Below are 12,325 nucleotides of genomic sequence, written 5' to 3' on the forward strand. Positions count from 1 at the left end.
ATTTTAGTTCTCTGATGTGAATCAGTAGATCACCTACAGATTTGATCTGCTATATTTAACTTATCAGAAAAGGAGACAATTACAGAATGCCCTGGTTCTACATGCAGTAAAATGGTCACATGAGTCCAGCTGAGGTTCTGAAAGTAAAGTGCCAAAAGAGGAAGGAGTTGGCACAAATGAAGCAGACTAAAATTGGATCTGTTTTTCTTAGATGCATCCATAAATAGCATGAGAGTATAACAACAACAAACAAGCTCTTTTAAGCCTAGTGATCTTAGGCTGAAGTCCTTAATGTTGAATGAAGTTGTACTTGTTAGTGAATTTCTTCTTACATTAGGAGAATATAACTGAAGAATAGCATGGCTGCACTACAGATGTTCCATTTGTAATCACTGAAAATACACACGGGCAGTCTATTGGCCACCTTTACTGAAAGCTAAAAACAAACAAACTAAAAACCCCAGGTTGTTTAAATGGGCTAGAAGACCACTGTTAAAAGGAGATAAGTCTTTAAATAAATAAATGAATAAATCATTTTGTTTCCTTATTTTTCCAAATTTCATATGCACTACATCTTGCTGTTTGAAGTGACTGAAGCAAGATGTAGTTGTTCTCTATTGAACAGAAGTCACTTTGATGGTTTTGATTTGTTTAAAGTTTGCTTTTTTGTTTAAGAGCCGTGCTCAGGGAACCAGAACCTTCAGAACTGTGAGGAGAACTGTTCCCTTATCTACTGGGACAAGGCTGTTCCTATCAAAACTGGCCCCTGCACAGCTTTCCTCTTAAATCTGTGTCACTGTTCTATGAGAAATGGTGTGTGTGTGTGAATCTGGCACTTGATTAATTCATTTATTAATACCTCCTAAAAAAGGATTACTTATGTTTGTGAAGGAAGTCTCTCCATATTAAATCATCTTAATTCTGGTGAGTGCTGTAAAAGAGGTGGAGCAATAGGAATATTTTTTTTCTATTGTTTAGCCCGAAGGGCCAGAGGGCTGTGCTGAACTTTTTCAGCAACTGGATAGAAGGGTGATCAATGCTTTTAAAATTAAGAAATAAGCAGGCCTCAAAGTCTATCTATTTCAAAAGATGTTCCTAAATTCTTTCATATGTACTCTAAGAGATAACTTGTCTGAGTAAAGACATGGGAAAATCAACTGTCTATAAAGTTATACTTAGATATTTTTGCTGAGGAATTTGTGAAACCTAAAAAGTGCTTGCTCGTGCTGTTCTTGACTATTGCAGCTGTCATCCCTCTTAGCACTCTTCCTCTGTTCTGTACAAGGCTACAAGGACCTGTAAACAAAATCTCACTACACAGGGATAATGAAGCTCTGGCCTCAGTTACAAAGAACCATTTCTGACTTGCAGGAGTAACTGTGGCATGATGCAAAAATATTATGAAAAAGTTGAATTGTTCAAAGTGGAATGAGAATATGTCTAGTTTACACTGTGTGGAATTTCCAGCTGGGGACACTGCAAATCATCTAGATGGTTGCTTCTTTCTCAGGCAGTTGCTGAATGAGACGTCAAGCTGTGGTGGCTGATGAGGTTGGTATCTTTCTAATGTGCCCGTTTTATGCGGATGAGCATCTTTGTGGAACAGTTGGTTATAAAAAAGAAACACATGCAAACCAGGAAAGACCGCTGACTTTTTTAACTGTTCTGAGAAACGGTCTAACACAGTTTTAAGAATTCTTAAAACTCTAAATGTCTGCCTCATAGACTCAGCTGGTCAAAAACAAAAACAAAAACCCCTCTCCAAGTGGATACTGTAGTTCAGAGAATTGAAATAAGGGTGACTGGTATGCAATAGAAATCAACATCAGAGCAGTTTTCTAAATCATAGATTCATAGAATGGCGTGGGTTGAAAAGGACCACAATGGTCATTTGGTTTCAAGCCCCCGGCAATGTGCAGGATCATTAACCACCAGACCAGGCTGGCCAGAGCCACATCAAGCCTGGTCTTGAATGCCTCCAGGGATGGGGCATCCACAGCCTTCTTGGACAACCTGTTCCAGTACGCAACCATTCTCTGAGTGAAAAACTTTGTTCTAATATCTAATCTAAAGCTCCCCTGTCTTAGTTTAAAACTGTTTTGCCTTGTCCTGTCAGTACAAACCCATGTAAACAGTCGTACCGTCTCCTGTTGATATGCTCCCTTTGAGTACTGGAAAGCCACAGTGAGGTCTTCCTGGAGCCTTCTCTTCTTTAAGCTAAACAAGCCCAGTTCCTTCAACCTTTCTTCATAGGAGAGGTGCTCCAGCACCCTGATCATCTTAGTAGCCCTCCTCTAGAGCCCATGTCCTTGTGCTGGGGGCCCCAGGCCTGGATGCTATACTCTGCATGGGGCCTCACAAGAGCTGAGTAGAGATGGACAGTCACCTCCCTCTCCCTGCTGGCCACTCCTCTTTTAATACAGCCCAGAACACAGTTGGCCTTCTAGTCTGCAAGCGCACACTGCTGGTTCATGTCCAGCTTCTCATCTACCAGGACCCCAAAGTCCTTTTCTGCAGGGTTGCTCTCAAGGAGATCTTCCCCCAGTCTGTAAAAATACCTGGTATTGCCCCAGCCCAAGTGCAGCACCTTGCAGTGGGCCCTGTAAACCTCATTAGGTTCTACTGGGCCCAGGTCCTTCTGAATGGCTTCCTTTCCCTCCAGTGTATCCACTGCACTACGCAGTTTGCTGCCATCTGCAAACTTGCTGAGGGCACACTCGATTTCATCACCTATGTCATCAGTGAAGATATTGAAGGGCACTGGTCCCAAGACCAACCCTTGGGGTCACTGCTTGTGACTCATCTCCACCCTGACACAGAACCATTGATCACAACCCTTTGGCTGCAACCATCCAACCAGTTCTTAATCCATCAAACAGTCCATTCTTCAAATCCATACCTCTCCATTTAGAGAGAAGGACGTAGTAAAGGGAGCATGTCAAAGGCTTTGCAGAAGTCCAGGTAGATAACATCCGTTGTTCTTCCCTTGTCCACTGATGCCATCACTCCATCATAGAAGTCTGTGAGATTGATCAGGTAAGATCTGCCCTTGGGGAAACCATGCTGGCTGTCTCACCTTTGTCTCGTATGTACCTTAACATACCAAGTAGGAAGATCTACTCCATGATCTTCCCAGATCTCTTTGTGGACTTTAAATTCAATTTGTATTTATTTCAAATGTGTGTTGGAGGTTGCTTTTCTATGTTTTTGTGCTGGCAGATGCAGCTGGCTGTTGATAGCTGTGTGTTAGAAATGATCATTTTTGTTCGAGTACAGACCTTCATTTTCTTTTCCTTTCACATGTGTGCACAATGTGCTGTTGATTTGATATCAAAATTGTGGTTTCGGAGAAATACTGATGCGCTTTCAGGGGAAAGACCCTGGAACGTTTAACAAAGAACAGTTACTGGATACTTTTTATATGGACTTAAAATTACTGCTGTCTGCAGGCAAGTCAGTCTTGCATCTGTGCCTGGCAAGATCATGGAGCAGATCCTCCTGAAAGCCCTGTGAAGGCATGTGGAAAATAAAGATGAGGTGATTGGTGGTAACCAACATGGCTTCACTAAGGGCAAGTCGTGTTTGGCAAAACCGGTGGCCTTTCATGTTGGAGTTACAGCATCAGTGAAAAAACGAGGGGCAACTTACATCATATACCTGGACTTGTGCAAAGTGTTTGACACTGTCCTACATGACATCCTGGTTGCCAAATTGGAGAAAAATTTGATGGCCACTTGCTGGATGAGGAATTGGCTGGATGGTGTCACTCAGAAAGTAGTGGTCAATGGCTCAAAGTCCAAATGGCATTCCTCAAGGATCGGTTCTGGGACCAGCGTTATTTAATGTCTTTGTAGGTTTCATGGCCATTGGGATTGAGTGCACCCTTTGCAAATTTGCAGATGACACCAAGCTGAGTGGCACACTTGACATGCTGGGGGAAGGGATGCTATGCATAGGGACCTGGATAGACTTGAGGGGTGGGACTATGCCAACCTCATAAAGCTCAACAAGGTCAAGCGCAAGGTCCTGCACCTTGGTCAAGGCAATCCCAAACACAGATACAGGTTAGATGAAGAAATGCTTGAGAACAGCCCTGAGGTGAAGGGTTTGGGGATGTCGGTTGATGAAAGACACAGTGTGAGCTGGCAACATGTGCTTGCATCCCAGAAAGCCAGCTGTATCCTGGGCTGCAACAAGAGAAGTGTGACCAGCACATCAGGGAAGGTGATTCTGCCCCTCTACTCTGTGCCTTTCCGGTACCTGAAGAGGGCCTACAGGAAAGGTAGGGAGGGCCTTTTTAAAATTTTTTTATTTTTATTTTTTTTTACAAAAGTATATGGTGACAGGATGAAGGGAATGGCTTTAAGCAGGAAGAGGGTAGATTTGGATTGAATATTAGAAAAGAACTCTTTACTGTGAGGTTTGGTGAGACACTGGAACAGGTTGCCCAGAGAGGCTGTGGATGCTTGTACCCTGGGGGCATTCAAAGCCAGGTGCACGGGGCTTTGGGCACCCTGGTGTAGTGAGAGGTATCCCTGCCTATAGCAAGGGGATTGGAACTGCATGGTCTTAAATGTTCCTTCCAACCCAGATCATTCTATGATACTTTGATGGTGGCCACACTTGTTCTAATGAATGGAAAAGGATTCTAGTAAAATTGTATTCATTTAACAAGCAGAATTACCCCAATGATCATCATGTTACTAGTGATTCATCCCAAGATGGAAGCTTGAATAGGGCTTATCTGTACATGTGAAATGGCTTTCAGATTCTTTGTTACTTCACTAAGTCAACAGCTCCTCTCCTTCCCTGGCGAGGAGGTAGGCCTCTGTGGAGGGGACTTTGATCACATCTTTCATACCTACCTGCGCTATTTTTATGCCAGAGGAGCATGTAGCAGCAACTGTCAGCACTGTGTTGCTTTTTATTATGCAAGCTAAACACATCTGATGGCTTTACAGTGCTGATAAATGCCAACGTGCGCCCTATAAAGTGGAATTGGACAGCTGAATGTTGCAGAAGTTATTTAACTTGGAAGTAGAGGTAGAGATGTGTCATTGCTTTGAAAAGAAAAAATGAGGCAAAGTGCCCAGTCCTGAGATGGATACATGTATTTGTGTAATCCATAGTGTTTTGAAATATGTCGAGTAATGTGTATGATGAGATAACTTAATTGAAGAGATGCTTATGTGTTCACAGCTCTTAAATTTGAATGAAATATGAGAAAGTAAATTTAAATGAATTTAATTTTGTGAGGCTATTTTCAGTAATTGCCGTGCTAAATTAAAACTTCATCACATGAACACAGGAAGAGCTCTAGCACACCAAAAAAGGATTGAAAATGACATTTTAAAACTCACCCTTCTCATTAATGCTCTTTATTTCCCTCCTTTTAACCTGACTGGAGTTGGAAGCTGGGGACCAGCAAAATGCCTGTTTAAGCTGTATTAACTTTTGGATAGTATTTGTCATGTGACAGTACAAAACCCATAAGTCTTGCTGTTTCATTGTGCAAGCCAACAGCCACCAGGAACCAAGCTTTCATCCTAGATACTGAGCTTTGTTTTGGTCATCAAACGTGTCCTTAGTGTGGATGTTGTTAGAAGTGGGCAGCAATGGCAATGTGGTTCTTTAAACGAGTAGTTCAACAAGCTCAGATTTAATAGGAAAGTGGTGCATGGATTTCTGCTTTTTAAATCTATCTGCCTTAAGGGATTTAAAAAAATAAAACCAACACAAAATAGTTGTACTCAGGAGTTGCATGATTAAAAATAAAAAGGTTTTGATTAGTTGAGATTGTATCTGGGCAGTTTGGCTTCACTGAGCAGCCTTTGCATTAACTTTTTGCCAAGTGCATTACATTTGTTTAGGATAAAACTTTGGGGTCACATTTGCTGGTCAGTACAGTATGCATCTCAGATGATAGCCTTTGTCATTTCAATACAGACCATTGACTTGCTTGATTACAGAAATTGGAATTAGTAATCAGAATACATTTTTCCAATTTGAGATAAATATACACCAGATGGTGGGTTTGTCATCCAGGACAACTGAATGTATCATAAGATAAACATAGATAAACATAGATATGTGTAAAAGAAAGAACTGGATATTTTTTAAAAATAAAATAATCATTGTAAGTGTTGCTCTTTTCTAAGCAAGGAGGTTGGTTTTACACTGGAGCTGGAATCTGCTCACTATCAGGCTCTTCATCCTCTGAGCTTTGTGTAGCTCTGTTTCCTTTCCTCTGTACAGCCAAGAGCAAGTCTGTGTAGTTCATAATATCTCATAGCGCACACATGAGCACTTTCAGCAGTGTGGGCACCTGTACGGTATGAGAAGGAATTTACAGGTCTCAAATGTCATTGTCTTAAGAACTGTCAAACTATGCATCAGAAAGCATCTTTTTTTTTTCCTTGGATTTCTTTGCTTGAAGCATAGTGGGCTTCATTCTGCGTTTGGAGCAGTATTTAAATTTCTTTTTTTCGTTTCTACTTTTTAAAATAAATGAACCATAAACAGCCAGCTCACTTGCTCCATAAATTCCTTTTGTGCATGGCATGTCCTTGAACTGTATTTTCCCAGTTTCACAGCGTATGAAACAGGGAGTTGTGGGGGTGGGGAGGCAGTTCCAGTGACCAGCTGAGAACATCTCATAAATGCATTTTTTTTGTTTGTTTATATTTGAGATCCTGCAATATGCATTATGTTTGTGTTTTAAATTATTTTAGCTGCATTTGCAATTGGGATTGAAGGATGACTGTTAATAAATACCAGTTTTATTAGCATGAAGGCATGTGAGGGGAAGACATAACTTTAATCTTTGTGTACCCTGTGATAACTATTGTCCTAATACAGACATGGTTAGCAAATGAGTAATGAAGTATTAGAGTAAGACCTTCCCTGGCACATCTGGCCTGAAACAGTGGGGTTCTTTTTGCTGTTTAGGTTTTTTTGGTTGTTTTTTGGTATTATTTTTGTATTCCTGCTGTGTGCCATGAAACCAGGAGCTTGCTTTCTTTCATGCTACGAAGTGCTTCTGCCATAGATGAAGTAGAAGTGGGCTTCCAGAGGAGTAGGGACTGACTGGGCACAGCTGCAACCCTAATCAGGGAAAGTGGGGAGGAAAGTCCCCGGGGACTTTCAAGGTGAGGCTGGATCAGGCCCTGGGCAACCTGATCTAGCTGTGGTGTCCCTGTTCATTGCAAGGGAGTCAGACTAGATGGCCATTAAAGGTCCCTTTCAACTCTAAGGATTCAATGATTGTATGGTTCTAAATTATTACACTTTGAGCTTCTATGAGCTATTTTTTTGGTGTGTGTCTTAAGCATTATAAGAAAACGCATTTGTTTGAATGATCTCTGTGGAAGGAATGAAATAGAGTTTTGGAATGCTTGTACTAAGCAGTTTTCTTCCACCAGAAACATTTTTCAGCTACTAGCTGTTCTGTTTATTGCTGTCTGTATAGAGCTCAGTCTCAGACTCAAACAAGTCAACTCCAAATGCATTATCTGCTGTATTTCCAAGTGTAGCTGAAGTGAATGGTGTTCTAGCATGGCTTGGGTACACCATGCAGCAGAGCTCAACAACAGACTACATCCAAGAAGGCACTCTGGCAAGAAGGAAAACTGGGTGGGCATGTTGCTGGTGTTTATAGAAGCTTCTCATCTACAGCTACTGGAGTGCAATAATGCTTGGGTACTCAACTTTGAGGTAAATGTGGCTGAGCAGAATGTAAGCAGTGAATCAAATTGTCTCATACAGAGTTGTGCTTGACTTGACCCAGCTGCATACCGAAGTATCCATTGCATTTTTCTCTATTAGTTGACTCTGTGTTTCACGATTCTTACTGAAAACAGTTCATGTTGTTAAGCTTTTTGTAAGTTCACTGAAACACAAGGTTTCCTGAGTATTTTTGTCATTGTTCTTGATACAAGTCCTTTTTGAGAGAGGGTTCTTTATTTTGGGAATTCTTTGCACCTCTGGAAGAAAGACATTGAGGCCCTGAAACGTGTTCAAAGAAGGGCAACAAAGCTGGTGAGGGGTCTGGAGCACAGGCCTTATGAGGAGAGGCTGAACGAGCTGGGAACGTTCAGCCTGGAGAAGAGGAGGCTCAGGGGAGACCTCATTGCTCTCTATAACTTCCTGAAGGGAGGTTGTAGTGAGCTGGGGGTCGGCCTCTTCTCTTTTGTCATTAGTGATAGGACCAGAGGGAATGGTTTCAAGCTGCAGCAGGGAAGATTCAGGCTGTACATTAGGAAATATTACTTCTCAGAAAGGGTGGTCAGGCACTGGAATGGACTGCCCAGGGAGGTGGTAGAGTCACTGACCCTGAGGGTGTTTAGGGAACAATTGGATGTTGTGTTGAGGGACATGGTTTAGTGGGAGCTATTGGTAATAGGTGAACGGTTGGACTGGATGATCTTTTAGGTCTTTTCCAACCTTGGTGATTCTTTGATTTTAAGACACTCGTTAGAGTTTTCCTGTCCCCAGAATCCCCACAGCTGCAGAAAAGACTGCAGTAACATAAACCATGTAACTTCCATGAATCATTCTGGGTAAAGCATGGCTTTACTATTTGAGTATCCACTCTGTGGTCTTCTCTACTAAGTTGTTTAGCCATGCTACCTAGTAAGTCTTATGATAGTTATGGTTTTGCAAATTAGGTAGTTGGTTAACTAGAAAATCAGCTGAGGCGGATAATTTGTTTTTATGTAATCTGTTGATTTATCTGTAGGAAAAGCAGCTGTTAGTCATTTCAAACCAAAGAGATTTTTACAATCTACCTGAAATGCTGCTTAGCCTTTATAGCTCCTTCTCAGTTTTCACAGGTGTGAATCTTCCCAGATTCCCATTTGCAGTGTCAGCTTTACCAAGCAATGCAAACTATGTTCTAAAATATTATCCCCATTCATATGCACAAATAGGGTGGTCTTGTGCTCCCTCTTTAATTCCTAAACCAAGTTTACCTAAGGACACATTGCAGCTTAGTGGTGGCCCTTATTAATGTACTTAATTGTTCTTGTTGTGGAGAAACTTATTGTTAAGGAAATAATAAAGTATATTTTTAATAAAAATTATTTGTTTGAAGCCAGAGAGAAATGTTCAAATAGCCTCATACTATCCTTAAGCTCACTGCAATGTCTGAAGGACAGCTTCTATTGACAGTATTTTTTTGTTTTAAGTTGATAAACTGATGTACCTTGGATTGGAATCCAAGGGGTAGGAATTGCTTTAGTGTTACCTTAAATGTGTGTGGTTTAGATGCCACTCCTCTGCTCCTCACCTTGGGAATGCTAAATTAATTCCATCTTGGAGAGTGTTCAGACCACTGAAACTGCACACTTGACCCAGCTTGTGAAATGAATCACAGGGTCAACTATGGGTAAAAGAATATTTCTGTGATCACTCCTTGCCAACAGACAAACAAATCTAGGAGGAAAAAAATCCAACCTGTTATAACTAGTGGCTGCACTAAACCATTTAGGGTGTTTGTTTCAAATTCACAGCTGTCTGTAGTAGCTGTCACGCTAAGTGCAGAGAAGTTGGGGATCTTTCTTTACAATCCTTGGGTAAAGATTGAGACATGACTGAAAGCTTCAGGATGATGGACGCCCAGATAGTTGTATTGTGTGTACTGATTCTATATTCCCAATGAAACATAAGTTTATCCTCTGGAAAGTAAAAAACTGGGAGAGCTAATCCATAAGATGTAATGTTACTGTATATTTCTGTTTTTAAGGGTCAAATTATACATATTCCACCACCTTGGAAGTGTTCAAGGCCAGGCTGGATGAGTACCCTGGTGTAGAGGGAGGTGTCCCTGCCTATAGCAGGGGAATGGAGCTAGATGGTCTTAAAGCTCTCTTCCAACCCAAAGCCATTCTATGATATCCCATCTGTCCTGTGTTTTCTCACTTGGCAAAACACTATCTTTGTTATTGGCAAAACTGAGCATTTCTTCCTTTTTTGCAGGGGAGGACTGGCTGAAAGGCTATGTCGACTGCAGAACAGAGAAAGATCTGCTATAAGCTTTTGGAGGCATCAGTCCGCTTCAGATGCAAAAATCCCGTCAGGTAAGGAGCAGCATACACATGTAAAAGCACATATATGTATGTGAAATATAAACGTGTATATGAAAGTACATGTATGTATATATGCATGCAGCCTACATAGATGCACTACTGAAGTTTACAATTTGATGTTGCCTGGTTTGGACTTAATGTTTTCTTGATGCTTTTGATTTTGCAATGCCCACATTACGAACGCATTTAAATATAAAGGGTAAAAATCTTCTTTTACATGTCCTTCATCTATTAGATTCTTTAGAACTCTTTGCTTTCCAGCATTTGGGAAAGCGGCGTTTCTAGCAGTTGGTAAGACAAGTCAAGGTTTATTTTATGGGCATGCAATAGCACTATCTTTCTGTAATATTTTGTAGGAGATAGTAGATTCATAGAGTTTAAGAAGCACTTTTTAATCAGTTTGTATGTGACTGTAGGCTACAAAATTTCAAGCATTTATTCTTTATTAAGCCCACTAATTGTTTCTGAGCACATATTCCATTTGTTTTTCAGAAAGTCCTCTGGTCTTAATTTGAAAACATGCGGATAAGGGAATCTATCACTTGCCTTGAGAGTTGTCCTTAATTCCACTCAGATTTTTTGTTTGTTTGTTTTCCAAATCTGGATTTGTCTGGCTTCAGTTCCCATCTTTTGTTTTTCATAAAGCAGTTCTCCATTGGATTCGAGAGCTCTTTAGAATGTGCCATTTTCCCTCTCTGACGCTTGCATAGCAAAATCATGCTGCTTCACAAATTTCATAAACTAAACAGAATGAGCTCTTTAAGGCTCTCTAGAGGTTTTTTACTTCAGTCTTCAAGTGATTTGCATGGCTCTTTACTGCATACTCTCTAACTTTTCACAGGGTCTTAGAAATGAGGGCAGCTACTCCTTATGTATCCTTTCAGTGTTAGTCTTGTCAAATCCATTGCTCGGCTTCTGTTCACTTCTCAGTCTCATGTGTGTTCAAGGCACTTAGGACTTGGCTCTGGTTTAGTTTTGGTCACAGGATGGTTGTCTGATGTGATTCCGTAACTTCTGCAGCTGATGATTTCTGAGATCGGATCTCCATTCTCCAGTTACCATTCACTTCTTTTACCTAGACAAAGGAAAGTCATCGATGAAGCCATTTTAATAGTATTTACTCTCAAATCCTGCTGGATCTGCTCTTGTTTGATTATGGTTTTTCACTGATAAAAAGCTCAAACTGTAACTCATAAAATTAATTATCTGAAATATGTTTTGGATTCCACAAAGCAGTATTAGAGAAGAAGAAGTGTCATTAGTCAACTCTTCAGAACTGATATGTTGAAAATGATACAGGCCTTGTCTAAACGTCATGTGCGTCATTACACGAACTTGTTTGGCTACTCACCAGTCTGCTAGACCTTAACTATTAGGCTGAAATATTCACAGAATCGCAGAGTTGTAGAGGATGAAAGGGATCCGGAGACCATCGATTCCACCCTGTCAACCAAAATATCTGCCTCGGCTCGATTTTTATCTTTCAGAAAGTGAGTCAGAATTGATCAGAATTTTATGAGGAAAGAAAGGCTATGGAAAAATATGTTGCTCTACTGTAAAGCACACTTTGAGAATTTTGGTGAGTTTGGCTTCGAGCTGATTTCATTTGGCAGGATATCTCATAAGACATTTCTGGGATGTGCCTTTTACCATCATGGTGAAAAAACATAAGAATTTGGGCAAGTTAGAAATCTCTAGGACAAATTACCTCTTCATTTACTCTGCAAACATTTGCCAGAACTTAGAACTGAATTTCTTTAAGGTGCTGAATCTTCCATAATTTAGGAATTCCATTTTCAGTTGCCAATATTTAGGAATTACCAATCCTCATTCCAAAGCACGAAGATAAAATTCACAATAAAAAAAGCTGTGATAATATTTGTGGGATTTTTTTTCCATCTAGACAAAAATTAAACTCTTCATAGTTTTGTTCTTAGTGTAGTCAGTTTGATGTCACCAGAATAAATTGATGTTTGGTTTAGAAAATGTCCAACTGAATGGCTGAAATTTTAGTAGTGTAACTAGATAACCTTACAATTGCTTCTATTCTGAAAGTGTGAAATATCAGTAAAGAAAAAGTATATCAATGTCATCTACTTATCTGAGTTTCTTCTTGGATTCATCTCCCTCTCTTTTGCGTGGTAATAATTCTAACCCAGACTGTTTCCAGGACTGCTTCTGATTTCAGCAACAGAAGTAGAGGGAACACCTTAGCAAATGACAAGCTCAAATGATTTACC

General features: G+C 40.4%; 1 protein-coding gene across 3 annotated transcripts in view; it reads left to right on the forward strand.

Moving 5' to 3' along the window:
* The window catches only part of SPIDR (scaffold protein involved in DNA repair), a 181,017-nt gene that overhangs the window by 46,885 nt on the left and 121,807 nt on the right, over positions 1-12,325 (forward strand). For all 3 annotated transcript variants that reach the window (XM_015855506.2, XM_015855508.2, XM_015855509.2), the window contains exon 7: positions 9,976-10,076. In XM_015855506.2, the coding sequence (XP_015710992.1) occupies positions 9,976-10,076 (101 nt within the window). The remainder of the gene's footprint in view (positions 1-9,975; positions 10,077-12,325) is intronic.

Source organism: Coturnix japonica, chromosome 2 (assembly GCF_001577835.2).
Source record: "Coturnix japonica isolate 7356 chromosome 2, Coturnix japonica 2.1, whole genome shotgun sequence".
NCBI lineage: Eukaryota > Metazoa > Chordata > Aves > Galliformes > Phasianidae > Coturnix > Coturnix japonica.